This window comes from Lepidochelys kempii, chromosome 2 (genome assembly GCF_965140265.1).
Source record: "Lepidochelys kempii isolate rLepKem1 chromosome 2, rLepKem1.hap2, whole genome shotgun sequence".
NCBI classification, from domain to species: domain Eukaryota; kingdom Metazoa; phylum Chordata; order Testudines; family Cheloniidae; genus Lepidochelys; species Lepidochelys kempii.
In genome coordinates this window covers 248093143-248120826 of record NC_133257.1, presented here as the reverse complement: position 1 = coordinate 248120826, position 27684 = coordinate 248093143, and the positions used below count along the sequence as shown (strand labels likewise).

Below are 27684 nucleotides of genomic sequence, written 5' to 3'. Positions count from 1 at the left end.
AAATTAATATTAAACTTTGTGCTCAGCATGAACACACACTGTAATTTATACCTAATGTGAGTTAATTTTCTTTTAAGAGGTCATCCAAATAACCATCCAAGGAAAAGGAAGATAGAGAATCATAAGTTGAATAGGTAGGACATGGTCATGAGTGGTTTCAGATGTGCTTGATGTGATATTGAAAGCTAAGGAGAATGAGCTAAACTTTTACAAGCATAAAAAATAAAGATGGTAGAATTTCTATATAACATCAGTATAAGCAAAATACAAGTATCAACTTGAATTTCTGTTGATCATCAGTAACATACCCTATAATTCTTCAAAACCACAGAAAATTTTAGAATCTTCCAGACTACAATGAAATTCGATTGTATATATGCCCAAATTGTTTGGTTACATACATGACAAGAACATTTGTTTTTAGTGTGAAATTCCTACCTTTACCCCAGCTAGCATTCCAGTTGTGGACACACTAAAATCAAGATAAGCCAGTGTGTCAGGGTTAGAAGGTTTGTAGATTTGAGCAGGCCGCTTCTTTGGCAAGTCATCTAGAATAAATAAAAAATGAAAACGTGTGCGCCTTATTTTAATGACAGTTCACTGCATGAATCTCTGAACCACGACAAGTTCAAATGTAAAACAAGACAGGGAGGCTCTGGCTTTAATACTTACTTACCTGTATCTAGCACAGGAGGCCACGTTCTGACATCCACTGCTGCTGCTGCCTCTCGTGACCGTAACAATTTACATATTAATTGTGTAGTCATTAAACAGGCAGAGCGACTCACCTGGGAGTTTAACAAACAAAAGGAAAGAGAACACTAATTACTTCACATGTAAAACTGAGTAAGACCATGATTTATATTACAACAGGGTACGTATCTAATTTTACCAGTCTTATTTCCCGTGATTAGGAGACAGGAACATATGTCAAAAAAGGCAGACCCTTGAAATTTCAGAGGGTATACAGGACTTTTACAAGACCAAGCAATAATTGCACTTTGCAGCAAATCTTTACATTGAAATTAACGGTGCATTAATAGGTAAAAATTGCACTTTTCCCTATATAGCATCATCCTGGGAAACCTGTAGTGAAGGTTATGACAAGGATATTCCCTAAGTGAACGCAATACGTGTTTGTTTACACAAATATTTTAATAAAATGAAAACCCACCTTTACACTTGCAATGCTCCAGTGGTTTCACCTTATTAAATCAATAACTGTGTGCTAGCCACAGACCCATGATTTCTCCACTAAATCAAACGAACAGGATTCTCTGCAGGACCACTAACGACTTAACACGGGCTCCATTTCAGAGAGTTCTGGTGTTTCAAACTGTAGCTCTCGAGCAGTTATTTCTCAAGTGACACAGTCAGCTTACCATCTCCTCTTTGCCTACACTCGATTTTAGGCTCTAAAGGATTTTAGATTTACATATGTTGAGGGTTTCTCTGTCTTTGACAATGGGCAGTTATTTTACCAAATACATTACATACAGAAAATGTGATACTGTTTGAACAAGTATTTAATATAGGGTGTTTAAACAAAAGCCCAAATAGATTACTGAACATTTTAAATCACAGCACAGAAACAATGTAAAACAAAGCACTTTTCCTTTCTTTCCCACTCTTTGAGGGTCTGTGAAGAGAAGTCAAGTAAGCGAAAGCGTTCCTAATGAATGTATTCTTTGTGGAATCTGAGCCATGTTCGGTTCCACTGAACCTGAAGCGGTTATCCCCAACACCTGTGCAAAGTAATAACCATTCTGTGCACTACTGTCAATACTGTCAATGTTAGCAGAATAGATATCCTTATTCAGGCCTCCAGCATGGAGAAAAAGGTGATTGGAAAATCCCAAACTGAGAATGACTCACTGTGAGTTACTCTAGCATTGAACTTAGTACAAATACTTTCCCATTTTGGTCCCAAAGAGACAGTCTGGATCTACATACTGGAACATTTAACTCCCACCTTTTGTCAACATGAGAAAATCAATCCTTGAACCCCACACTTTCAGCCTCATATGCAAAAAGCTCTACCTCGTGAGCTGAGAAAATTAGCAGCTATCAGCAGTAATCGTACTGATCACACCAGTGGCTTTCAACCTTTTCAGACTACTGTACCCCTTTCAGGAGTCTGATTGGTCTTCACTTCACTTAGAAACTACTTGCTTACAAAATCAGACATAAAAATACAAAAGTGTCACAGCACTCTATTACGGAAACATTGCTTCCTTTCTCATGTTTAACCATACAATTATAAAATAAATCAATTGAAATATAAACACTGTACTTACATTTCAGTGTATATTATATAGAGCAGTATAAACAAGTCATTGTCTGTACGAAATTTTAGTTTGTGCTGACTTCGCTAGTGCTTTTTATGTAGACAGTTGTGTAAAACTAGGCAAATATCTAGAAGAGTTGATTTTCCCCCGGAAGACCTTTGCTTACCCCCAGGGGTAGACGTACGACTGGGTGAGAACCACTGGAGCACACCAGGTCCCTGGTCCAATAGCAGGTGCAGTGTGGGGAAGGGAGGAACAGAGACTCCACATTATAGACTCCTCCACCTCCTAAGATCTCATGAACTCTCTCTGTGGACACTTAGTGGAGAAGAGTGGTGGCAGGGCTCCTGACAGTAGCACTCACTCACAACATATAACACAGTATCCCAAGCCAAGATAATGTTCACTCACTCAGTACTACCTTGCATAGGCTGGGTCAAAGTGTAAGCACTGAATGAGGGAAGACTGAAGGGCAGCTGGGTATTTCAGGTACCATATTAGGTTAGCCAGGAGACTCAGGAAAGAGTGCAGAAGCTCTGACCCCTTCGGGTGTCCCAAGAGACATCACATTTGGGGAGCTGAACTTCTGGCTAGCTCCCTGATGGATGGGCAGCAAACACACCTCCATTTGGATGGAACAATATCCATTTCCTGTCACCCTGCTTGGGTTTCCCCCATCCAATTAGAGCACAGTCTGGTCCATAGTCTTTTAGACCTCTAGTAACAATATAGTTAGATCACAGTAATGTTTGATTACTTTGACTACTCCCTAGGCATCTGCAAAACACAGTTCTATGGGCCAAATTCCACTCTCAGAAGCAACTTCCATTGACTTCAAAAGGAGTTGAACTGATGGTACCGGGAGGGCAGAATTTTTCCCTAGGACAGCAGCAACTCAGCAATGTATTCGCAACAGCCTCGATAGTTTAATCTCCACAAGGTCACTCCACTTCAAAATGAGAGCGAATCCTTGGGTGAAACAGAGGTGGACAGGCCTCTAAGTCAAACTGTCTTTAGTAGGGCTGGCAATTTTCAATCTTTATTTAAAAAGTTAGCCTGTTGAAAAGAGCTAAATGATCATGAGACAGCTTAGATCCACCTGAAGGTTTGCCAGACATGCCCTAGCAGCCCTCCTAGTCAATCTTGGCGATCAGAGATTCAGGGATCACTGAAGTGTTATTGCATATGCTCAGTTTTAAAACATCTCAAGAGAACACAAGACCATCACTACAATAAATAATAATGGTCCCATTAATCTGTTAATAGCAGGCCAGATTCTAACACCACATTCGTACTGAGTAGCATCTTACTTTGTAAGTGGTCCCATTAACTTCAAATGGGTCGAGATTTACAAATTTGCAGATATTCGCTTTATATCTGGGAACTACATTTGCGGATCATGGATCAGATATGGATACAAATTTTCTATCTGTGCAGGAGTCTACAAATGGGATTACTAGCCAGAGAGTTTTGGGGCAGGTCTACACTGGAAACGCTAAAGTGCTGCCACGGCAGCGCTTTATCATGGCTTGTGTGGTCGCGGCAGAGCGCTGGGAGAGAGCTCTCCCAGGGCTCTAAACAAAACCACCTCCACGAGGGGAGTAGCTCCCAGTCTGTCTACTGTCTACACGGGCGCTTTACAGCGCTGAAACCTGCTCTGCTTAGGGGGGTGTTTTTTCACACCCTTGAGCGAGAAAGTTGCAGCGCTGTAAATTGCCAGTGTAGTCAAGCCCTGAGAGAACTAGAGTGCCATTTAATAAAGTAGAAGACAACATCAGACATAAGAGGCCACCCCCACGCACCCTTCTTGCACCAATGTGGTCAATGCAGTATCAGTGCAGCAAAGAACAAAAATAGACCAAGTAAGACTAAAAGACAAACAAACAAACAAAATCCAGGTCATCTCTCTCTGGGTAAAAGCCTGGCCACAATGTAACTTCTAAACTGTTACTCCCCAGTCAGTTTAAGAGCTGCTCACTCAACTTGTAACCATAAATTTGTAAAAGGCTTTTACAAACATGTAAAAAGAACTACGTGGTGCGGGAGTTTCAGATACAGGTTGGCTGAAAACAGTTTACATTAAAGATGGTTAACCTGAAACAGCTGAGCTAGGTCAGTGTAAATAATAATATCAATAATCCTGAGATACCTGATTTAGAGTCATATACTGGAAAACACGTCTACATGGGTCTTTGAAAGAAGTGGATGTAAATGCGCTCTCATCTGATTGTGACAGTGTGGGTGCTGTATGCTTTGAAGCAGTGTTGAACATTCCCTGCTCCCCTTGACTTTGTGGTACTGTACAGGATCAGGTCCTGTGACATGAAGTTTGAACCCACGTTATAAAACCTGTAGCCTTTTGCTAACTTGGATGGAAAAACTTCTAAAGAGCACTTTAATTTTCTATATTTAGTCCACTGCCTGTTTAGACTGCTTGCAGATTTCCAGATGTCTGCTCACCTCCACAATCATTTTCACTGTAGGTAATGTCGTTGCAATGTTCTGTGGATGTGGAGGTCGAACAGTTATTGGCACACAGCCTGCATACAGGCAACCATAAAACGCTGCAATCAGGTCTATTCCTGCATGAAGAACAAAACAAAAATCCTCACCTGAAAATCAAATAATTTAATCACAGACACCCATGTCAGCATAAATACTACTTTGAAGTCACCTAGAAGGTTAAATGAGCAACTAAGCTCTTTAACAGACTTCTCCTTCAGTCCCTTGTCAGTATTTGCTAAGCTTCGCTGATCACTGTCACTTCTGCTGTTCTTTTACGCATGAAATACCAAAGAAGGCCCAAAAGTTTAAACTACATGTCATCACTCAAATGAACTGCTCAGTTTTATTATCATCAATTTATCAGTGAAGAAGCTTAATTACTATTATAGGCTATTATAGGCTATCCAATTTAAATTTACACACAAAACAGCATTTTAAAGGACAATTTCAACACAAAGAACAAAGAGGATTTGTGTTCTTCACTGCTCCTGTGTGCTTAAGGAGAGCTTCAAAATTGTGTTTTAAAATTACTTTCTGCTTCCTTCCCACCCTATTTTACCTTAGACACAGTGGTGCAAGTAGGGTAGTACAGTCTGGTACGCCATACCATTAAGATATTTATTCCCAGTAAACTGTACCGGAAAGACAGAGGAGCAGAACGTGGGGCTGCCAGATGGCCCCACGCCAGCAGCTCCTTTATTGTGGCTGGACCAGCGCCAGCCCTTCCATGCAGCTGTGTCTCCTGTCTGGGGTCTGTACAGCCCCGCTGGAGGACAGGGCTGGGGCAGGGGCGGGGCTGGGGGCAGTAGCGATGCAGCCGCGCTGGAGGAGCTGCCAGTGTAGGGCTCTGGCTCATGGGAGTGGCGGGCCCCACATTCTGCTCCTTTTGCCATTGTGGTTCTGGGGAGCCCTGCGGTTCAGAAGTCTGTATCTGGCGCAGCGGGAGGACAGAGCCCCATCCCCTTCCGCCTAGTAACGTGGGATGGGGAGGGGACAGAGAGAGTGCGGAGACCCAGGGCTGGGGATGGGGAGGAGTGACATGGGGAGTCAAGTGTGGAGGTCACGTGCCCCCCTTTAGCTGGTGCCTCCCTTTTGTGTTCCTCCCATGAATCACCTATGCATAGCGTACCGGTAAGAAATAAATTCTACTTGCACCACTGCTTAGACATATGGCTGTGACTTATTTTTCCAAAGTCCTCCAACAAAAACAGTGAAGTCAGAACTTTTAGGGTCCCCACGGTACAATACATGCAAGTTCTTTACCTGGTGGGTAGACCAAAGCCACATGGTCTCCATCTTGTAAGTGTCCCCTTTCCATCAGCATGACCGCTATCTTCTCTGCTCGTTTATGTAGCTGGGCACAGGTTAGGGAGTTGGCTATTGTTCCCTGCATATTGAAATAAGTTAGTGTCAGAAGAACAGGTTGTAGGCTGAGTTCTGGTATTCCTTCCCCAACTGATAAATTACCAATTGAAGGCTTTTCTTCAGGATGTTTAAAAAAAAAAAAAAAGAGAGAGAGAGTGTCAATAGCCACATAGTTTAACTAGGAAAACCTTCCGTCTCATACCAAACTGCAACTGGAAAAAATTAAAGGAATTTTGTCAGGATGTGAATACGTCCCACCCCCAGTCGCCATACGATCCACCCAAAGCAGTGATTTAATCACTCACCTGAACGATATATCGGTTACCATGTAATATCATGACCATATAATCAGCACTACTTCCCTTTGTTATGCCTGCTCTGCTCCCACACGCAGGGAGTAAAGCGCATTTTTACAAGAATTCTGCAGTAGTCCGATGAGTAAGGTTACGTCTACATTGGGAGAAAAAACATCCACAGCAGCAAGTCTCAGAGCCTGAGTCAACTGACGTAGGCCCACAGGGCTCACGCTACAGGGCTAAAAATAGTAGCTCAATCATTCTACTCGGGCTGGAGCCTGGGCTCTGAAACGTGGTGAAGGGAGAGGCGGGCTCAGAGACCTGGCTCGAGCCTGAGCAGGAATGTCTACTCTGCTATTTTTAGCCCTATACCACGATCCTGGGCTCTGAGAGGTGCTTTTTTTTCCCATTTGTTTGGGGTTTTTTTTGCAGTGTACACATAACCAGAGTCTGAGAAGAGTATTCCTGTAAACTTAACTTCACTGTCTGCACACTGGAATGAAGCCAGATGGCACATCAGAAGGACTTATTAGAAGATGAGACACAAGCCAGAAGGGAAGAAAACATATGTGAGGGGGAAGAGATAAGTTAGGAACAACGATGCACATGCATATAAACCAAATAGGAAAGAAAGTTATTTATTTGCACATGGTTGACCGACTAGGCATGTGGGATGGGAGGAAAGATAGCTCAGGAAGAGTTAATAGGCTATGCAGCCTCTCACCTGAACAACTGACCTATTCTTATAGAAGTTAACTTTGGGTCACTACTGACATGGGGCTATCAGACTGTAGTGGTCTACAATGGCTGAGTTTTCTGGTCTTGGCATAGCCCCAATAGGTCTATATCACAAAAATGACCACCACAATGCATACCCTTGCTGGCAGTCTCAGCAGAGAAGCCTAACAGTGAGCGAGAAAAGAGACTGAACTTTCCTAGAGGTGGTCTCTCTGGGCCTGGGCTGAGATAAATTGATGAGGCAGCATGGGGAAGGCCTGCATTGCTACTGTCCGTGCTGTGCCTGTTCTTTGGAGAAGGAGGATTTCAGTTTCCTGTCATATGTGGCCCCTTTCACAAGCACTAACTTCACTTAAAAACCAGAGAAGCTGAAGAAATTGAAAAGAAGAAGAAAAAAAAAGAGTGGTAAGGAAACATTTACATTTCAGGCTTCTACTGGGTTATAAGATAGACAAGTCAAAAAATGACCTGTAAAAATATCCTTCCAGGGTCCTTATTATGAAGGAAAGCAACAGGGGGCTCTATTTCAAGAAGAGTTAAGAGAATACATGCATTTTGCTTGATTGCTAAGAAATGAATTATTATTCACCATAACCATCTCGCACACAATCACAATATTTATTTACTTCCAGAAATTTAAAACAAATGTTACAGAGACAAGGTACTGTAAACTGAGCAGATTTAAAAATTTAACAGAGCAATCGAGGTTCACAATTCAATTGATTTCACATGGAAGGAATGATGAATTATTTTATCATCATCAAATTCATTTTCCTCACTGTATTTCCTACCGGCTGGTTGTTCTTCCTACTGTTTTCCCAAGACAGGCAGAGCGTGTTACTTAAGGTCTGACCTTAATAGTTTGATTTAGTCAGTGTGGGGGAATGTGGTCATCAGAACCAGTCTCTCTCAACCATGATGTACTTGTTTCTTAGGGCTGGTCTCCACTACAGGGAGATCAACACTGCTGCAATAGATGCAGCAGGGATCGATTAAGCGGGTCTGGTGAAGACCCACTAAATTGATGGCAGAGCGCTCTCCGGTCAACCCCGATACTCCAGCTCCCCGAGAAGAGAAAGGGAAGTCAACCGGAGAACATCTCCTGTTGACTCAGTGCAATGAAGACACCGGGCTAAGTCAAGTTAAGCTACGTCGACTCCAGCTACGTTATTCACGTAGCTGGAGTAGCGTAACTTAGACCAGCTTACCTCAGTAGTGAAGACAAGCCCTTACTCTCTGAAGATAAAACAGTAAACTCTCTCCAGGGTCAAATTCTGCCTGGAATGCACAGTGGTAGCTTGATCTCAGAAGCTTTCCATTTGCCATAGGTAACTAATTAAAGCTGCCTCACCATTTGCTGAAAAGTTGCAAATGGTGATGTAACACTAGCTAGTTATCTAAAGAAAAATAAGCAAGATTAAGGGTGACCACTCTAACCTTGAATGGCATTTTGATACCAATGTAATAGACAGGAGGGTACTTTGTAAACACGTAGGGCAGAGGTCTAGTATATATAGTAATCACGTAATCTTCTAATCCTAGAAAAACTCTAATTTTATGCTATGGATTAATATAGTTCTGTGGCACAGAAGCACAGAATCTGGTTTTGATGACTAATTAAATGTTTTAAAATTAAACCATACTTATCTCATAAGCATGCAGATTAATTTACTAGAGGTCCTGCACAGCCCTTGGAGTCCTGATCCATTTCCCTCTACATCTTCCCCTTCTCTATTTTCCCTGGAAGGCCTAATCTCATACCCAATATTCACTATTTCAGCTAAGGAAGAATTTATAGTCTCTTAGGACAGTCAGAACGATTCCTTTAACTGAACAGAAAGACTGTTGAGCAACATCAAGAACTATGCCTCCCTCTACTGGAATGTAAATATTCTGACTCGTCAACACTCCTGGCAACTGTGAATTCATGGGGTAGGAATATACAAAGCTGGGTATGAAACAGAGCAGAGAGCACACATTTGATAACGACTTGAGATAATTCCCTGTTCCTCCCCCATAAGTGAGTAGTAAATACAGCAGCTAAACATTAATGCAAAAAGAAATATCCGAAGATTGAGCCACATACAGTCTTGGTGCGAGCTGATGCAGTGTGTCTCTCAGCATGCATTTCTCCTCAAGGTAACTTGTTAAAGTAATCATCTGAATTTCTTACCCTACAGTTAAGTAGCGTGTAAAGCACATGGTCAGGAGTGGTTTGAGCTCTCCACTGTAAAACTTCTGAGAGGAATAGGAACTAAAACAAAACAGAGTGATAATCATGATACTTTATGGATTTTTTTTCTTAATTTTTTTAAAAATAGGAAGCAATTTCTTATTTCCACTTTATACACCCCATTCTTGCTTCTATTTTATATGTTCATACATCTACATCAGTAACCAGTAAATTGTTGAATGCTGTCAGCATCATTCATCATTAGGGCAACATGCTCCTGCTGAATTGTGCAAACCTGTTTAAAAGTCTAAGATTACTGTTTGAAGTGTAAAAGCAGCAGAGTCCTGTGGCACCTTATAGACTAACAGACGTATTGGAGCATATGCTTTTGTGGGTGAATACCCACTTGCATCCAATGAAGTGGGTATTCACCCATGAAAGCTTATGCTCCAATACGTCTGTTGGTCTATAAGGTGCCACAGGACTCTTTGCCGCTTTTACAGATCCAAAATAACACGGCTACCCCTCTGATGTTTGAAGTGTGACTTACTTGTACTTTCAAAGCAATAAGTTGGTTCTGAATAGTATCTCTGGATCTAAGCCTGGCTCTGGTTTCATAGTTACTTCTAATGCTCCTCCCTCCCTAACTTACTTTTAAAAAACACTAATGTTTGTATGTTTGCCAGCTCACAATAATTACCTGTTTTGTCCTAAAACTGCAGAGGAGTTAACTGGCCACTTCATCTTGAATGGTCTCTTACAAAGAGGGTTCATTACATATGGTAAACAATCTGTTCCATCTTTTATTTAGCTATGACACTCTGAGTCCCTTTCCTAGTCCTAAAGAAGAGCTCTAAGCTACTCTCTCTTACCAACAGAAGTTGATCCAATAAAAGATATTACCTTATCCAACTTTAGGGTGACCAGATACCAAGTGTAAACAATTGGGACATGGTGGGGGAACGCAGGTGTAATAGGTGCCTATATAAGAAAAAGCCCCCAAAATCGGGACTGTCCCTATAAAATCAGGACATCTGGTCACCCTACCCAACTCGTCTCTCTAATAATTACTCTCTCCACTGAGAAGACTAGAGTGGAAATGCAATACATTTAACAGAACTTAAACAAAAAAACTCAAGATCAAGAGCATGTCTACCAAATGAACTTCCTAGACTTCACTTGAAATAATAAAAAACCAGTACAGGAGCACTTAGAAACACTAGAAAGTTAACACCTCACACAGTACATCGATCCAAGTTAAAATTCTAAACGAAGTTAGACACGTTAAAAAAAAATAATGTAGGGAATCCCTTCCTCATATCTATTCTAGAACTCAAATTTTTATTCCAACTAAGCCAACAAATATGGGATAACAATACAAAAAAGTTATGCTATTATATTTACAACAGTAGAGATAGTGAATTTAAGTCACATACAAGATGTATTTGGAAAGATGTAACTTACCTTTCTGGCCTGATCATTGTCTTCTATCTGTCCCAGATCTCTGCCACTAGCCTGAGCAATTCGTTTTCCAGAGACCAGGTTCCCCACCATCACAGAGGCAGGGCCAATTTCTAGAATGTATTAGAAACATGCTAAATACAATAAAAATACTAGGCTTATAGTTCAGAATTCTCATTACTCCTTCTCTTGCAGCAGGTGAAGTTTTTCCCATTACCAACTTTAGTGAACAACATTTTGAGAATATCCTAACAATTCAGTCCATGTTTAAGATATGTAAATTGTAAAAAGCAGAAAAGCAATGAAAACCATGACATTTCATGCATTTCTAAAGAGATCCATTGCTGAAGCAATAGATATACAGTTTTAAAATTATATATACACATTTTCAAACTATGGTCAATGGGCCAATTGTGGCCTGCAGAGATTTGGCCACTCCATATTTCTAGCTCCCCCTACCCCTTTATTTTCAGCTAGTAAGCTGCACAAGAACAAACGAAAATGCATTAATATTTTTCTACTATTTCTTTTCCACATAAGCAGTTGTTGTAGGTGTTTGTAAGTGATCAGGACTGGGAGGGTAGATGGTTCACACTCTGAAAGTATTTGAGAACCCTTGATTCAATACATTGAATAGACTGGAGAAAGTGAAGTCAAGTTTACAAGAAAGGAACATATCACCACTAACATTTCACATACAAGCTGGCCTTCACTGACGTTATGCCAACTCTTGCAAATTGGAGACTATATACTTGTAATAAATGTTGCCATTGCAGTTACCAACATAGTAGTATTTTCACTTTGTGCTTTTAGGTGTTTGCTGATTGCTGATGAAGCATCAGTGTCAAGCTTATACCAGGGCAAAGAAGCCCAAAACTTTGTCCAAAGAAGAGCCACAAAAACATATTGATGCCCATGTTGGACTATGCACTTTGGTTCTTAGTTATTCTGCATGAAAAACAAAAGCAAAATACCCCAGAGATCTCCTCTCTTCCTGGCCTCCCCTTTACCATCCACTGAGGCTGAACACATCACATCCGGACAAAACCCTCAGTTCAGAAACACACAGTATTTAACTTATCTGGAATGTGGCCTGCCAGATGGAATTTTACAGCTAGCTGGCATCTCCTATTACTATCATTACCTTGACAAGCCACTATCAGTCTCTAACATTTCATTTTTGTAATACACTTCAAGGCTCGATTATTTTCTTTGTGTTCTCAAGCATTTGTCCAAGAGTGGTAAATTAGAGAAACAAGGGAACTGTTATTGTAAATATGCTCTGAGTTCTATAATGGACGACACCTAAGCTTCTGGCACTGAAGGAGAGAGCGTTTCAGTTTCCATGGTATTTTGTTTGTGCAAAATCACTAGTGCTTAGTAACTAGTAGGTGGCCAAACCAGAGCCACAGATTCAGACACCCCTCCAACTATGTGAGTTCAAAAGCTGGATTCAGACTCAATGTGCAGTGAGGGCACATCCCTGCTAGTGAGGTGACTGGTTACTGGGCTTGAGTCAACAGACTGAGTATTTATTCAACCCAAAGTCTTTCTATATTTCTTATTGCAGTCTGTTATAGAGCCATGTTCAATCGAAGTATTTTTAGGAGGGTGAAGCTGTTCACAGTTCAAATTATGCAACTGAATCTATAAGGGGGTGAGCCCCCTTAGCTCCTATTGATATTACCGCATAGAACATCATAAACATAGACTATTAATAGCTTATGCCACTTGTCAGCTTACCTGGCTGTTTTTGTCGTGGTTTAGGCAGGTTTGTTACACAGGTGTGAGGGCACATCAATACGTTACAGGGATGCAATGAGCCTTCCAAAAACAGTTGTTTGGTTTCTGATAAGTGTATGCCACCTAAAGGGGTCTTAGGGAGCGTGTTTGCTGGTACCAGTGCTAAGCAGTAAACACCCACTTGATGGATACTGTCAATAGCCTAGAAAAATTCAAGAAGCTGAAATTAATGAAGAAAGGCTAATCACTGTACTTATTAGCACTACAGTATTCATTTGGATCTCTAAACTGGTGCAGAAGACAACCTAGCAATTACCTGCCACTGTAAACACACTCTTCAGCAATATCAGAGGAGGAGAGGTGCTCTTCACTGAGTGCATATGAAAGAAAATTTACTTCACCACTGTTTGTTATAACCATTTAAAAACATGGATCTCTAAAAAAAAATACAACCCCCAACATAAATAGATGAACATCAATTAAAGACCCTGGTAATTTCATACAGGTTTGGGCTGATGTGCCTGGCTCTCTCCATAACCATGTTCTAGCAGTAATTCACTGCAGGAGATCTACTAACTAAAGCACAGGCAGACACAGTTCACAGGCAAATCTGATTTTAATTTGTGTGTGCTTTTAATGCTATTGTTAAAAGGGACACTATCAACTTAAAATCTAATCAACTTCAGAAGGATTGAAAAGAAGTGTCAGGTGCCACTCCTGCCTCTGAACTTCCCTGTTAATTTGTGGAGTTTAAATCAAAAGGGAAAAAAAGATTGTTAAAGATTTTCTCTCTCCCTGATCACTACATGAAATGATCCTCAAACAAGAAGGGAAACTGACAGGGTATACTGGGGAAACTATGAGACTGGCTCTCTACAAAGTGCTGTCAAATGCACAAGGCAAAACTGAAAAACAGAAGTATTCTCTTCTGTAACCTTTTACTTACAGTAACTTTAGGGATTGCTTGAAAAAACAGTAAATACATATTTTTCAGAGAAAAGTGTGATTAAAGTTGACTGCATCCCTTTAAAATCAGTTAGGAAGTTTTGGCTCGTTGTGTTATCCATTTAGATATCTTCGGGGATGAGATGGCCTAGCCCTTGGAACCAGTGGCTACAGTCAGGAATAACTGAAAAGACACAGTCTGAATGGATTTATTTGGATGATGTAGTAAAGTACGGCTCTGGAAATATCTAGTGAATATGATGACGTCTTCCCCAACAAAGAGATGGATTTTAGGAAGGAGACAAGCAAACTGATCAGTTCAGATGAAACATGGCGATTACTCAACGCCACTTTATCCCTCTGAAACACTGTATATGGATGGTCGGCCATAAATGTTGGTAGCTCCCTTGCTCTCTTGGCTGACGAGATAGCAAGATAAAGAGAGAGGAGCCCTCTGTAAGGGGTTTGAAAAGTGTCCTCATGAGTCTTGAGAGAAGGGTGTTGCGGCCTCAGGTAGGAGCAGGTTCTATGACTGGTGGGTAAGCCCCTGTCCATGGTATTTAACTAGCCAATGTACAGGTCATCAGGTGCAGGGACTTCGGGTCTGGATGGAATATCTGGCAATAGTGCTGTGAGATCAGGTCTGGGCAGTCAGAGCTGGATTGATACCAGAATGAACATCTGCAGCAGGTCTGTTAGGCAAAGCTGCCTGGGCCACTACAGAACCATGAGAGTGATCTTTATTTTGGAAATCATCCTGGAGGATCTGTGGAAAGACAAGTTGGGCCTGGACTCCACTGCAGAAGGAAATGTACCCTGGCTCATGCCCGCTCTGGAACAGAAATTGACATCTGGCTTTGCTTTGGGTGGCAAACAGGTCTGTTATGGGAACCCTCTCCCTTCGCCAATGATGGAACATAAACACTATGATGGATCTTTGCAGGGGCTACTTGTGATTGGTCATGGCTTGTCTGCTTAGGAAGTCCACCTGCTCATTGCTGACTCCCAGAAGACAAAGAACCACTGGGATTATCCTCTGTTGGTGGCACATGTCCAGAGCTTGACAGCTTCCTAAGAGATGGGAGGAGACAAGCGTGTGCCTCCTTGCTTGTTGGTGCAGTGCATTGGTGTAGCTGTTGTACGTAATGATCTGCACTGTGGAATTTTGAAGAACAGGTCAGAAGGCCATGCAGGGTAGATCAATACTGAATGCATACAGGAAAGCACAGGAGAGGGATCTCTACTCTAAGCTACCAAGGAGGAGTAAACTAGTGATGGCAAGGAATAGATCTCTTTTTGAATGGTGGTAATTTTGGGGGATATGGTGCCGGGGACAGTTTCAGTGCCAGTTGTCTCTTCAGCATAGGAAGCATTACCGGAAGTGATCCAGATTCATCCAGGGGGTCTTTGGAGGACCTTGCTGGGCATACCAGTACTGAGATTGGTGCTGAGTCTCTCATTCCCTGTGCTGTTCCAGGTCTGATGCTCCATCCTTCAAGGAGTGATTCTGTGTTCTCCTTCTAGGGCTTCCCTTCACATCTGGAGCTATATCTGGGTTCCACCCTGCTCTGAATGAGCTTCACCTTTATGGACAGGCAGTAGTGCCGACTTTACTGCCTGAGATGGTGATGCTGCAAATGCTGGAGCAGTCGGAAACAAGGCTCTCGGTGCAGATGGTGTTACAGTTTCCAGTGCCAAGGATTTCACGGATGTGGAGGTGGCTGGGGTCAAAGTCAGGAGTGCTGGCTCTGCCAGTGCTCTCTTCACCTTTTTCCCAGTGCTTGATATCAGCGTATGATCTGTGCTTCAGGCAATACTAGCTGATGCCACCATAGCTATCACCTCTGGTCTGAAGTGACCTGCGTGGACTGTTGTAGCAGATATAGTTTGAGCTGAGAGTCTGGATTTTTGGGTCCTGGATCCAGAGGATTTGCACACAGAGCACCTGTCCTGGCTCCCCACTAGGCAGAAATGAAATAAACTATGTCCATCCTTGAAAGGGATCAGTCTGGCACAGGATAGGCAGGATTTAAAGCCCTGAAGATTTGGAGTCCATCATGAGAGCTGGCATGAAGCACCTCGCCATTCTGTTCAGGGGTGTACAGGGGAGGTCTCAGTCTAGTCATAGAAGATGAAGATTTCTTCAAATTTTATGAAAAGAACAGTTTTTAAGCCTCCAAGGAGAGTAATGGGTTGGATACTTGCTAGATTCCCACTTGCTACCACCAGTGATAAGAGAAACTAGATGGAGGGTTGTGGCTGCTCTGCCCTTCCTGCCCTCACAGGGGAACACGAGGAGGCACAGAGTACAGGAATGGCTCTGATGAATACTGGTATTAAAAAGATTTCTATCAGATGGGCCTACAGTGAAATCCACATACCCACTCAAAGAAGCATGTCAGATTACAATCTTCATTGTGCTGAAAGATCAATAAAGGGAATATAAAATTGAAGCAGCAAATTTCAGAATTACTATAGGAACATTACCTGGAGAACTCTGCTCATCCACTGAAAACTGTCTTCCTCTGTGGAATCCGGCCTTTGCTCAGCAACAATAACTATCCTCTCATCATGAAGGACACTCACTGAAAACACTGCTATTCTGCAGAACACAAAAAGAAAAGGGTATTGGGTAAGAATAGTGACTGCAGAAAAGGCAATTTCATTCCGGAAGAGCATGTTTTATAACTTATTTGTTAATTATTTGTATTATTCAGAAGAACGCTGCTTCAGCTACCAAATTCTTCTAGTGAAAATTGTAACATGAAACCCTGATGTAATTGTTAAACTTCAGTAGCTTTGGAGGAAAGATATTACAAGAGCTGTAAAACCAATAGGTTTTTTTTTTTTAAAGGGGGGTTACAAGTAGCCCTTGTTTCAGTAGCCTTCATCTTTTCAAAACTAAAATTTGTAATTTCACACAAACAAGAAGCATGCAATTATTTAGGAACCTAGAAATGCAGCAATGTTTGAATGCACTGCAAGCTAATGCTTAAAAAACATTAGCTTAGATCACTGGGGATGATCCCAATAACCCCTTACGCACTTTAAAATTATCATAGAATCATAGAAGATTAGGGTTGGAAGAGACCTCAGGAGTTCATCTAGTCCTACCCCCTGCTCAAAGCAGGACCAACCCCAACTAAATCATCCCAGCCAGGGCTTTGTCAAGCCAGGCCTTAAAAACTTTTAAGGATGGAGATTTCACCACTTCCCTGGGTTACCCATTCCAGTGCTTCACCAGTCTCCTAGTGAAATAGTTTTTCCTTATATCCAACCTAGACCTCCCCGACTGCAAATTGAGACCATTGCTCCTTGTTCTCTCAGGATTATGACTATCCTTTTTAGAAGGTGACCTACAAAGGCTTGTATCTGGTGATCTTGGAGGACTCTACAGCCTTCTCTACACAATGAAATTCTGCACAAGTTTCCACCGTTGCCAACACTAGAGCAGCTCCACTGATGTAAGCAATATTCGGAAGTTTAGCATGGATGGGTCAGGGCTGCCACAGGCATCTTTAAATGCTGGACCAATTAGACCTGCTTTAAGCAAAACAAAGATCTCAATTTAGAAAGAAAAAAAGGTGAAGCAAACCTTCCCCTGTAGACAAACTTCATTGGTTCTACAGCCAGGGCTGTTGCTACAATGTCATCAGCATTATGTCTTCTTCCACTGACCACCATTAGACCATCCATTTTGCCCACAACGAAGACAAGCCCTCCTGGTCCAATAAATCCTAGTAATCCTGTCCTTATAAAAGGGTATTCACTTATTGGAGCTCCTGAACTGGTCATAGGAAACACCTGTAAGACATACCAAAATACCGTTAGGAGAACCTAATCCCCAGTGCTACTAGCACCGTGGGCTTCCCTGGGAATGAGGAGTGCTCTCTCCACTCTGGACCCGGACCTCTCCACCTGTTGTGATGAACACTTGTAACAAGTATATTTAGGATACACCCGTTCCATAGCTTCAGTTGCACAACTTGGATTCTATGTTGTAAATTATTTAACAGTAATGGATAAAATATATTTGAGTGGGAAGGAAATAAATTTAGGTCCAAAATGCAGGGCAGTTAAGAAAAAATAAAAAAAATATCACTGGAAATGTCCTTTTCCATTAAAGGAATATTCTTCAGAAAAAAAACAAGTCATCAGAACAAGTCCAGCCATTTTAATATACTGTAGACACCTGCCAATTTTATGTAAGTTGAATAAATTATGTTCCCTTGGTATCTTCAGGAATGCCTTTATTTTCCTAAATGACTACAGCAAATGCCATAAAAATTGCAGGTAATGAGTATTTGTAAATGCAAGTTCTTAAATTATCTAAGGCAATCACAAGCTGAGGGCCACCATTGTGAGTCTTCAATAAAAGTCAAAGTTTCTGTATTTTGTCCTTTGAGGCTCAGATAACAGAAAAAAAAAAAAAGGTCAAATTCTGCCCTCTGATGCACATGGATGACTTTCTGAAGAAAGAATAAATGCTCACTCAGAAATCATAGTTAGGGGTGAAAGCAGATAATTGACTCTTGACTTGCTCTCACATGAAAGGACATTCTTAAAAAAGAAAAGCATCTTAAGTGACTCAGCCAAGGTTCTTAAGCATGTGAGTAGCCCATTAAGTCAATGGGCTATTTATATGCTTAACTTTACACACATGCTTAATTAGGGCCTCAGTTACTACCAACTGGATATTACCAGTTATGACGGATTTTATGAATGCTATTAAATTCTAGCTCCAAAATTAGTCTAAGTACATTTCTGTCTTGGAAACCTGTCAAATATTGGATTACCAGTCACACTGGCTATCACTAATTGCTCTTTCAGCAAGGCAAAAAGTGATTCTAAAAATTCCAAACCAGTGCAGAATAGCAAGATTCCTGGCTTCCATGGATAGACTGAGAACTCCTCCAACCCTTAGCCCCTGTTATTTATTCAGGGTACAGTACTTGTGATACTCAGAACTGTGTACTGATGAGGAATGTTGAAACTGTCATTATGCAGGAAAAAAATTAACTCTGTTTAGACTTCACAAATGATAAGATTAGAAAAAGCATTTGGTTAAAGGAACAAATACATTTACACTAATTTCCTCTCCCTCCTCCACCCCACACACTGATTAAGGAAAGAAAGAAACAAAAATTTAAATAAGGAATATCTCCGTTCAGTTTTTCTCTGCACTTCAGTGACTTGTTTAGCCTTTTCATATAACTTCAATTAAGGTTCAACAAGAACAGAACTAGACAGCTGCTACAAAGTTATCAAATTAGCAATCATTGAAATGCAAAGTTCAGAAAAACAGGCAGAATTAAGAAATTCAAAGAATTACACGTCAGTTGTTTTAAAAACAAAAGCCATATTCAATTCATTACGAAAAGGCAATCTTGTAAAATCATGTTTCTGGCTTTTTCAGATATCTCCTCAAAAACCATATTTCTGCTAGGATGCCTACAATAGATCAGTCATCTAATGTTGGCTAGATTGTGGGATTAGTGAAGACAGCTTTTAAAATCTAAATTCTTAGCAGTTTTAAAGTGTTTGGAACCATCAAGTTGGGCATATAGATACCCTAAACAACTGCATGTCCTCCTTCCCACTTTCCTGCTATAGTTTGTTACACACACTAGCACAGGGATTCTCAAACTGGGGGTCAGGACCCCTCCAGGGGTCGCAAGGTTATTACATGGGGGGTTGCGAGCTGTCAGCCTCCACCCCAAATCCCGTTTTGCCTCCAGCATTTATAATGGTGTTAAATATATTTAAAAGTGTTTTTAATTTGTAGGGGGGGGGTCCACACAGAGGCTTGCTATGTGAAAGGGGTCACCAGTACAAAAGTTTGAGAACCACTGTACTAGTACCTTGTTTCAAACAGAGAACAACCTCTCAGGGTGGGGCCCATGCCTTTCTAAAGGTTTGAACAGAACTTAATGAAATGGGGCCCAAAACAGATTTTATTGCTTGTGATTATTACCTAGTATTACAGATTGTATTGCTAGTAATTAGTAATAGCATTATTAGTATTACCACACCCTCCAAACAGTCTTCTCAACTTTGAAGAGTTAAGAGGATTTTGTTGTGCACCTTCATTCTGACTCACCTCGAAAGTGTTCTTGGTCATGCCTGAGAGTCCATAATATGATGTACCTGTTGCAATAGCACATACACAAAGTTCGCCTATTTCGTCTGTTCTACAGAGCTGAGGAATTCCATCTGGCCTCACTGCACACATTATAGCTAAAGAGAAAGCAGAAGACTTTCAAAAATATTATAGAAACAACAGAAGAAAGTCAGTGGTGGGGGAAGGCTGTGGGCTATAAACTTCAATGAATGAAGTATATGCAGACACTAATGCTAGACATACAAAACTGCTCATCCATTCAGACATTTTAACAACATTAAAGAGAATTTAATATTTAGACAAACAGTGGCAAGAACTTTATATAAAGACAGTCAGAAAAACAAAAACTTATTTTGGCCTGACTGACTCCTTGATTTTGCAACCAGGATAATATATTTACTGTGGTCAGTACAAAATACAATGTTTTGCTTTAGCTCCTGGATGATAATTATGCTATATCCAGTTGCCAGCAACAGACGTCAAGGTGACAAGGCCAGCTCTCAGCAAGTAGCGAGTAACAGCCATGCAAGAGATCCAGTTATTTTGCCCATCAGACTAGCACAAGTAGTGTCTTGCTTTGTCAAGAATTACCAGAGTTTAGTCTCCCATCAATTTTGTATTGGAGTTTTGCAGGAGCTAAGAGGAGGGGACCAACAAGTGAAAAAAAAATTTACAGTGAGCAAAGGGAAGACGGGAAAGAGAGAAGAAGAGAGCGCACATTGCGGGAGAGAGGAGAAGGAAAAATTGCAACGGTGAGAAAGAGTGTGCTTGCTGGAAGACACTCCGGTGCATTCCATCACTGCACCAAAGGTACTGCTGGAGTTCTGCCACTTCCAGTCTTGGGCATAAAAGTAAGGACAGGTATGCCTCTTAGCAGCAATCTCTGTAGTAGGAGTCTGCCATAAGCATAAGCCTTTGCGACTGGAAAGGGGCTAAGGTGACAGAGAGAAGGGAAACAGACCAGAATGCCTTTATAAGTGCAAATGTAAAGTCTTGGATGCTTCTCCACTCACAGTGAGGATAATAAGAGAATCTGTATTATACCTTGTTTTGAATTAGATCAGAGTATATAATCAGACATAAACCGATATATCTACAAAATATTGTTATACTATGGCTGTCAGAAAAAAACCTTAACTTGCTTCAATTTTAAGATGTCCAACTGAAACTGAAAATTCATTTGGTGTATAATGTATAAGAAGTAGGGCTGTTGATTAATTGCAGTTAACTCAAACAATTAACTTAAAAAAATTAACAGTGATTAAAAAAATTAATCCTGATTAATCGCACTGTTAAACAATAGAATACCAATGGAAATGTATTAAATATTTTTGGATGTTTTATTTTTGGATTGTTTTAAAAACAAAACAATGTGAAACTTTTGAGCCCACAAGTCCATTCAGTCCTACTTCTTGCTCAGCCAATCGCTAAGACAAACAAGTTTGTTTACATTTATGGGTGATATTGCTGCCTGCTTCTTATTTACAATGTCACCTAAAAGTGAGAACAGGCATTTGCATCTCACTGTTGTAGTCAGCGTTGCGAAGTATTTACGTGCCAGATATGCTAAACATTCCTATGCCTCTTCATGCTTCAGCCACCATTCTGGAGGACATGCTTCCATGCTGATGATATTCGTTAAAAAAATAATGCATTAATTAAATTTGTGACTGAACTCCTTGGGGGAGAACGGTATGTCTCCTGCTCTATTTTACCTGAATTTTGCTATATATTTCCTGTTATAGCAGTCTCGGAAGATGACTCAGCACGTTTGATTTATGAACACTGTCACTGCAGATCTGACAAAACGCAAAACCCAATGTGAGATTTCTAAAAATAGCTACAGCACTCGACCCAAGATTTAAGAATCTGAAGTGCCTTCCAAAATCTGAGATGGACGAGGTGTGGAGCATGCTTTCAGAAGTCTTAAAAGAGCAACATTTTGATGCAGAAACTACAGAACCCAAACCACCAAAAAAGAAAATCAACCTTCTGCTGATGGCATCTGACCCAGATGATGAAAATGAACATGGGTCGGTCCACTCTGCTTTGGATCGTTATCAAGCAGAACCCGTCATCACCATGGACGCACATCCTCTAGAATGGCAGTTGAAGCATGAAGAGACATATGAATCTTTAGTGCATCTGGCACGTAAATATCTTGTGACGCCAGTTACAACAGTGCCATGTGAATGCCTGTTCTCACTTTGAGGTGACGTTGTAAACAAGAGGCAGGCAGCATTATCTCCTGCAAATGTAACCAAACTTGTTTGTCTGAGTGATCGGCTGAACAAGAAGTAGAACTGAACGGACTTGTAGTCTCAAAAGTTTTACATTATTTGTTTTTGAGTGCAGTTATGTAACAAAAAAAAATTGTAATTTCAACTTTTATGATAAAGAAATTGCACTACAGTACTCGTATCAGGTGAATTGAAATATACGATTTGTTTTTTACAGTGCAAATATTTGTAATAAAAATAAATATAAAGTAAGCACTGTACACTCTGTATTCTGTGCTGTAATTGAAATCAATATATTTGAAAATGTAGAAAACATCCTAAAATATTTTAAAAAATGGTACTGAATTATTGTTTAACAGGGCGATTAATCACACGATTAATTTTTTAATCGCTTGACAGCCCCAGTTAGAAGTTCTGTTAAGAAACACAACAATATTGGTCTTTTCCAATCATTACACCAAACGCAAAATCAATTTAGATATAAAAACGTGATGTCATGTTTAAAAACTCTGGCTTACTGCTTTAGTCTGAATTTTTTAACTACCATCTGCTTAGGATACATCCCCCTCTTTTTATAATATAATCGTGTCTGAATAAAGGGGCTTGCAGAAATATTCAGGAAGTCTGCAGCAAGCAGTTTAATTTATATTTACAACAGGTTAGGAAAATAACCTAAAATACCTTGGTCTGGTCTGGGTCACTCTTTTTTCTATGCATGGACTCATGTTCATACTTGTGTTCTAGCCTCTGAATACAGGATTCCAAATTAATTTTGTTTGGGCATTTTAGGGGTAATGAATTAGTGGTGAGCATGCCTTCATGAGGACAATGGAGTAGAATCAGGTGTTGCCAGACCACTTGAAATGAAAGCAGTCTGTGGCTAATAAGTGGAGGCTGAGCATGCGACCACAGTAAATACTGGGGAGAAAATGTATATTGGAAATCCTAAGAAAAAAAAGAGTTCTGTTTGATCATATTGTTAGATTGTATACTTTAAAGTATATACATCCTAATTTTCATTGTTTCTTTAATAGGAAAGTATTTCTATTTATAGCATTATATAGTATAATTAATGAAAAAGGCTCATGTTTGTATATATTACATATTTCAGAGAAAGCTGTGCCAATCCCTACCTCCTGGCATCACCAAGCCCACATCTTGCACAGTTAGGACAGAAAGCTTTTCTTCAGAATCCACTCTAATTACTCCGTAGGTGAGGCCATGCATGGACAAAACTCCCCTGCCTGGAGGCTGATTGCTGTCATCTGTTGGCCTGCAACAAGAGTCGATAACTTGAATAGGCAGTGTGTTTTACCAGGCAAACCATTATGTTTTCCCCATTTGTAACAGACTATCATAAAAAATATTCCAGTATTTCTTAATTAGCATTTCTTAGATTTAATCTTGATTTATTCTGTACATTATCTTCATCTGCCCTACTACATCTGACATAATTCTTCTCCCAAGTCACTGATAATTAGAGATACCAGCTTTCACTGTCAGTGTCCACCCAGAAGTATGTTTCTATAGAGTGCTAAGAATAACTCTAATCTCACCTACAGTAACTTTTTTTAGTCTTCAAAGAGCTTTACAAACATTAATTCACTCAGTTCCTAGTGAGAGGCATTAGCCCCATTTTACAAATAGGGAAATGGAGAAGTTAATGCCCAAATGTTCACAACTGACTAGTGATTTTGGGATGCCGAACTAGAGACAAATGCTTCTGGAAATCAGATCTCTAGAGATTTGGGGTGCCTCAATTCTTGGTAGCCCAAACCGAGACACCTTAGTTTATTTAGAATTTAGGTTTAAGTGACGTGATCAGGATTATATAGTGTGTTAGTGTCAGAAAGTCAGGATTAGAACTGAAGTATCCCAGTTCTGTACTTAGACCATGGATGTGACTTTTTTGCCATATGGTTAGGCATCAGCCTTCTGAACCGAAGATATTACATTTTTTAATAAATTCAATGCCAAGTTTCAGTACACGCAGCAATAATTTTATCATCACAGTTTTAACATGCATAACTTGATTATTCTAATGCATTACTGTCTAGCTTATTTCTCTTTAACTACCAGGTGTAGTCACTGTAATTTTCACCATTACATTACAAAAAGTTCAAGACATTGTGAATGGCAATTCCTTTGTGACGTCTAGGTTTGGTCAAATTCACTCTTAACATACTATATTATTCTACAACTCAGGCATAGCTGTCTTGTCAGTTCGTTTCAGTACAAATGTGCACATTGTATTAGTGAATACAATTATACATATATGGTATATAGCTTGAACAAACTAATGTTGACTTGTGTAAGTTATTGAGTTAAGTCAGGTGAAACTGGAAAGAGACCCACACTACATTGTACTTTAAAAATGTAAAATGGAGTCTAACAATGGTGATTTGGTTAGGGATATTGCTTGCATGTAATGCAAACAGACTAAACTATTTTCAAGATCAATGGAAGAGCCTATATGCATCTTGTTTTTTTGCAGTTGTGCTATGTAATCCATCATAACAAATGCTTGTGTTATCAGATAATGTTCTTCTTCTATGTCATGTCTCCTCTGCTATGCTTGAAATACTTAGATAGGCCTTAGCTAATCATGTTCATATAAGATTCCTAGTGACTGATATAACAAATTTTAATTAATAGATATTATGAGACATTTCTGAAATGACAATGTCAGCAAAGAAGGCTATGGGCAGGCTCAAATATGCAGTAGAGCATAACAAATGGAGGCTAGTAAATAGGCAGCCATGATGAATAACATTTCCATCATTTAAAAGGAATTCTCAACCACATTACTGATCAACTTTGTCTCACTCCCAATCCCCAAGCGCACATTACGTTATTCGTACGATCTTAAACATGAAAATAAAATGCCTGTTTTCACTGATTTCCTTCTCCAATTCGCTCACACAGTTCCTCATACTGCTACTTGTAATAGAGTAGAAGCCAACATGAGACTTTTGGCATACATCTCCCTTGTTTTATTAAGCAAATCCAGGATCTGGTGGATCAAGAATGGGAGCAGATCCAAGACACACAGTCCCCTTCAGGAATACGTCTTGTCAGCCCTATGCAGTCCAAACCAGGGCATCTCTAACTGAGTATCTCTGCTAAGCAATTATGGGGGAAAAAATCACCCGAGGAGAAAAGGGGATTCAAGTAGCCTGTTTCCAAGACATTTAGAACTTTTTAGGTTAAAGCTAACAACATCTGCATACCGGCTATTTCTAAGAAAAAAACATGAAGATCTTCAAGGTTCATTACAGGAAGGATAAATTTTGAGATTAAGAAATAGAGGCAATGAGATAGGGGTTTTATTTCCATCAAGTTCCTAGATTAAGTGAATGTGCATAAGTCACTTAACATATCTGTACCTCAGGTTCCCTGTGTATAAAAGGGGGACAGAACAAATCTACCTCAAGATGTAAATGAATGAAGCCTTAACATTCAGTATTTGTGAAGTATTTTGAGATTCTTGGATTTAAAAGATTGTGTGTGCAAAAGTACAGAGTTCCCTCCCTTTTAGAAACATGTACAATAGATCAGAACACGTGGCTTATGACCTGCATTTATTGACTTCAGTGGAAGTCTTTTTGTAGTTAAAGTTAAGCACTCAAGTGTCAGTAGTGTCAGGCCAGATGCAATCTGCTGGAGGCAGCTCATCAAGTGGCATTACAAAATCATCTTGACCACCGTTTTGCACATGAAATTACTTTTTTGCAGCCTTCAGCTATGACATTATGCCTTGAGTTTCTGGTTAAAGCAGCAATTAATCTAGTACTAATTGCCTTTTTCTAAATTATACAGGCATTTTACAAGAGGAATTGCTTTTTCTTATTCTTCTTGGAAGGAACATCTATAATTATCGATCACAGCTTAGAAAAGTATATTGAAGAAGTTGCAGTGTTAACAGGAAACCCTGTGTACAGCAAATCTGTAGTCAGTCATTTTAATTCATGCTTCAGATGCTAATCTGTGGAATTTGTGTGATAATGTCTTTACTGTAAAGAATGACTGTTTGAATAGAATGTGAAAGATACTAAAGTTTCAGAGTTCAGGAAGTATTACCTTGCTATTTACGGATTTTACACAAGCATTTATAAATTCAATAACATTCACTGTAACAAGATGATTGCTACATAATTGCAGAACAAGGTTCTAAAAATAAAAAATACTTTGCATTTATTATCTATTTTATTTGTTCATAAAATCTCTTCGGTAACCTATCCAAGGTACATAATATGAAAATGGACCCTTAACAGTTCAAAATGGATTTTAGCATAGAATTCTAAAGCTAGAAAGGACAGACCTCCTATTATGCATTAAGGTTCAAACATTTGATAGAATGCCTCCATTCAGCAGCATCAGATTTGAGGGAGGCACTGTCTGGGCCAGCAGGGAAAAGAAAACCCTTTAGCCTCCATAAGGTATGCCTTCCCTTACAACAAGGGTTATACAACAAGGTTATACACTGAAAAACAGCTTTAGAAATCTGGATGTTAGAAGGGCATTTGAACTGACCATTTAGGATGACACACCCACTCTCCAGAGTTCCCACTTTTGGACAAAGTCATGACATTGTGGCACATACATTGGAATGTGCTACAATTATGTCTTTACCCATCATATCACAATGTGTCACAAACCTGGGATAGGTGGCCACTACCTACCCACAATTATGAGTAAATATAAAGGTCTGGCAGTTTTGTTGGAATTTATACACTCCATTTCCAGGCACAGGCACAACAGAGCGGGTAGCATATTTCCAGGGGATTACAGACCTTCTCTAATCATTAAGAAAAAAGCCATTCAGCCAAATACCACCAGAAGCCTGCTGTAATTCTCCAGAAAGACACTGGTTGTTGAGTTCTAAAGCATGATTTTCTCACTCTTACAATTCAATTAAAATTCCCTCTTTTTAATTCATTCACTGCTTTATTATGGGATTTTACAAGGGTTTCCACAACAGATTTTGCATGTTAGCCTGCTTGATTTTAAACTAAAATTATATTATGAACTTGATCATATTGTTCTTTCCCTCCAAAACTAGTTAGGGTGCCACACATTCTGCATGTCCTATTTGGTACAAAGATGAATACAAAAAGAATAATGTGAATGCTAACTATACAGACATAATCTTTCTTGAAAATAATTTTCATTTTTTTTAGTTTGAATGTGTTGTTCTATAGACTGTCTTTTTTAATTTGTGTAACACAATACCTTCGAATAGCCACAGTGAGAGCTTCTGGTGAACTGGCACAAGGACAAATGACCTCCTGTCTTAGGCCTTTACTTTGGAAGACATTGAGAAATGCATCACAGGAAGAAATAGACCCTGGAGTAAAAAAATCAGAGAAGAAAAATAATCTGACTTCTGAGACAATGCCATTCACATACAAAACATTTTGATGCATGTACATAGGTTTTCAGGACAAAAGGATCTAGATGACATCTGGAAAACATCATATCTGGTAGAGCTCAACTATATATGGTATATTAAAGATTAGCTTTCAGGCATAAATAGTTTTATTGCTTGTGGGTAGAAGAGCCACTACAGATGGATCTAAGATGTGAAGTACACATACAATATGTTTAACAAAAGGCACATTAAGGAAAGATTTACTCTAGGAACTCAAAGCAAGTTACAATAGATGAGCAGAAGATCTATATCACTGTATCTTAAAAATTACATGGAGAAAGTTCTGATTAATACTAAGTGATCCAGATGCAGTTGTCTAGAATAGTGCATATATCCCCCCCCTCCCGCCAATTCTCTGTTACTCAGAAGCAAACCTTC

General features: G+C 39.9%; 1 protein-coding gene across 13 annotated transcripts in view; it reads right to left on the bottom strand.

Annotated features, from left to right (window-relative positions):
* The window catches only part of DIP2C (disco interacting protein 2 homolog C), a 485644-nt gene that overhangs the window by 77433 nt on the left and 380527 nt on the right, over positions 1-27684 (bottom strand). For all 13 annotated transcript variants that reach the window (XM_073334492.1, XM_073334497.1, XM_073334493.1 and 10 more), the window contains 12 exons: positions 27108-27222; positions 23009-23148; positions 19615-19751; positions 17110-17318; positions 16002-16116; positions 12570-12771; positions 10830-10939; positions 9366-9446; positions 6057-6180; positions 4749-4870; positions 677-788; positions 439-548 (listed from right to left, as the gene is read on the bottom strand). In XM_073334492.1, the coding sequence (XP_073190593.1) occupies positions 439-548; positions 677-788; positions 4749-4870; positions 6057-6180; positions 9366-9446; positions 10830-10939; positions 12570-12771; positions 16002-16116; positions 17110-17318; positions 19615-19751; positions 23009-23148; positions 27108-27222 (1577 nt within the window). The remainder of the gene's footprint in view (positions 1-438; positions 549-676; positions 789-4748; positions 4871-6056; positions 6181-9365; positions 9447-10829; positions 10940-12569; positions 12772-16001; positions 16117-17109; positions 17319-19614; positions 19752-23008; positions 23149-27107; positions 27223-27684) is intronic.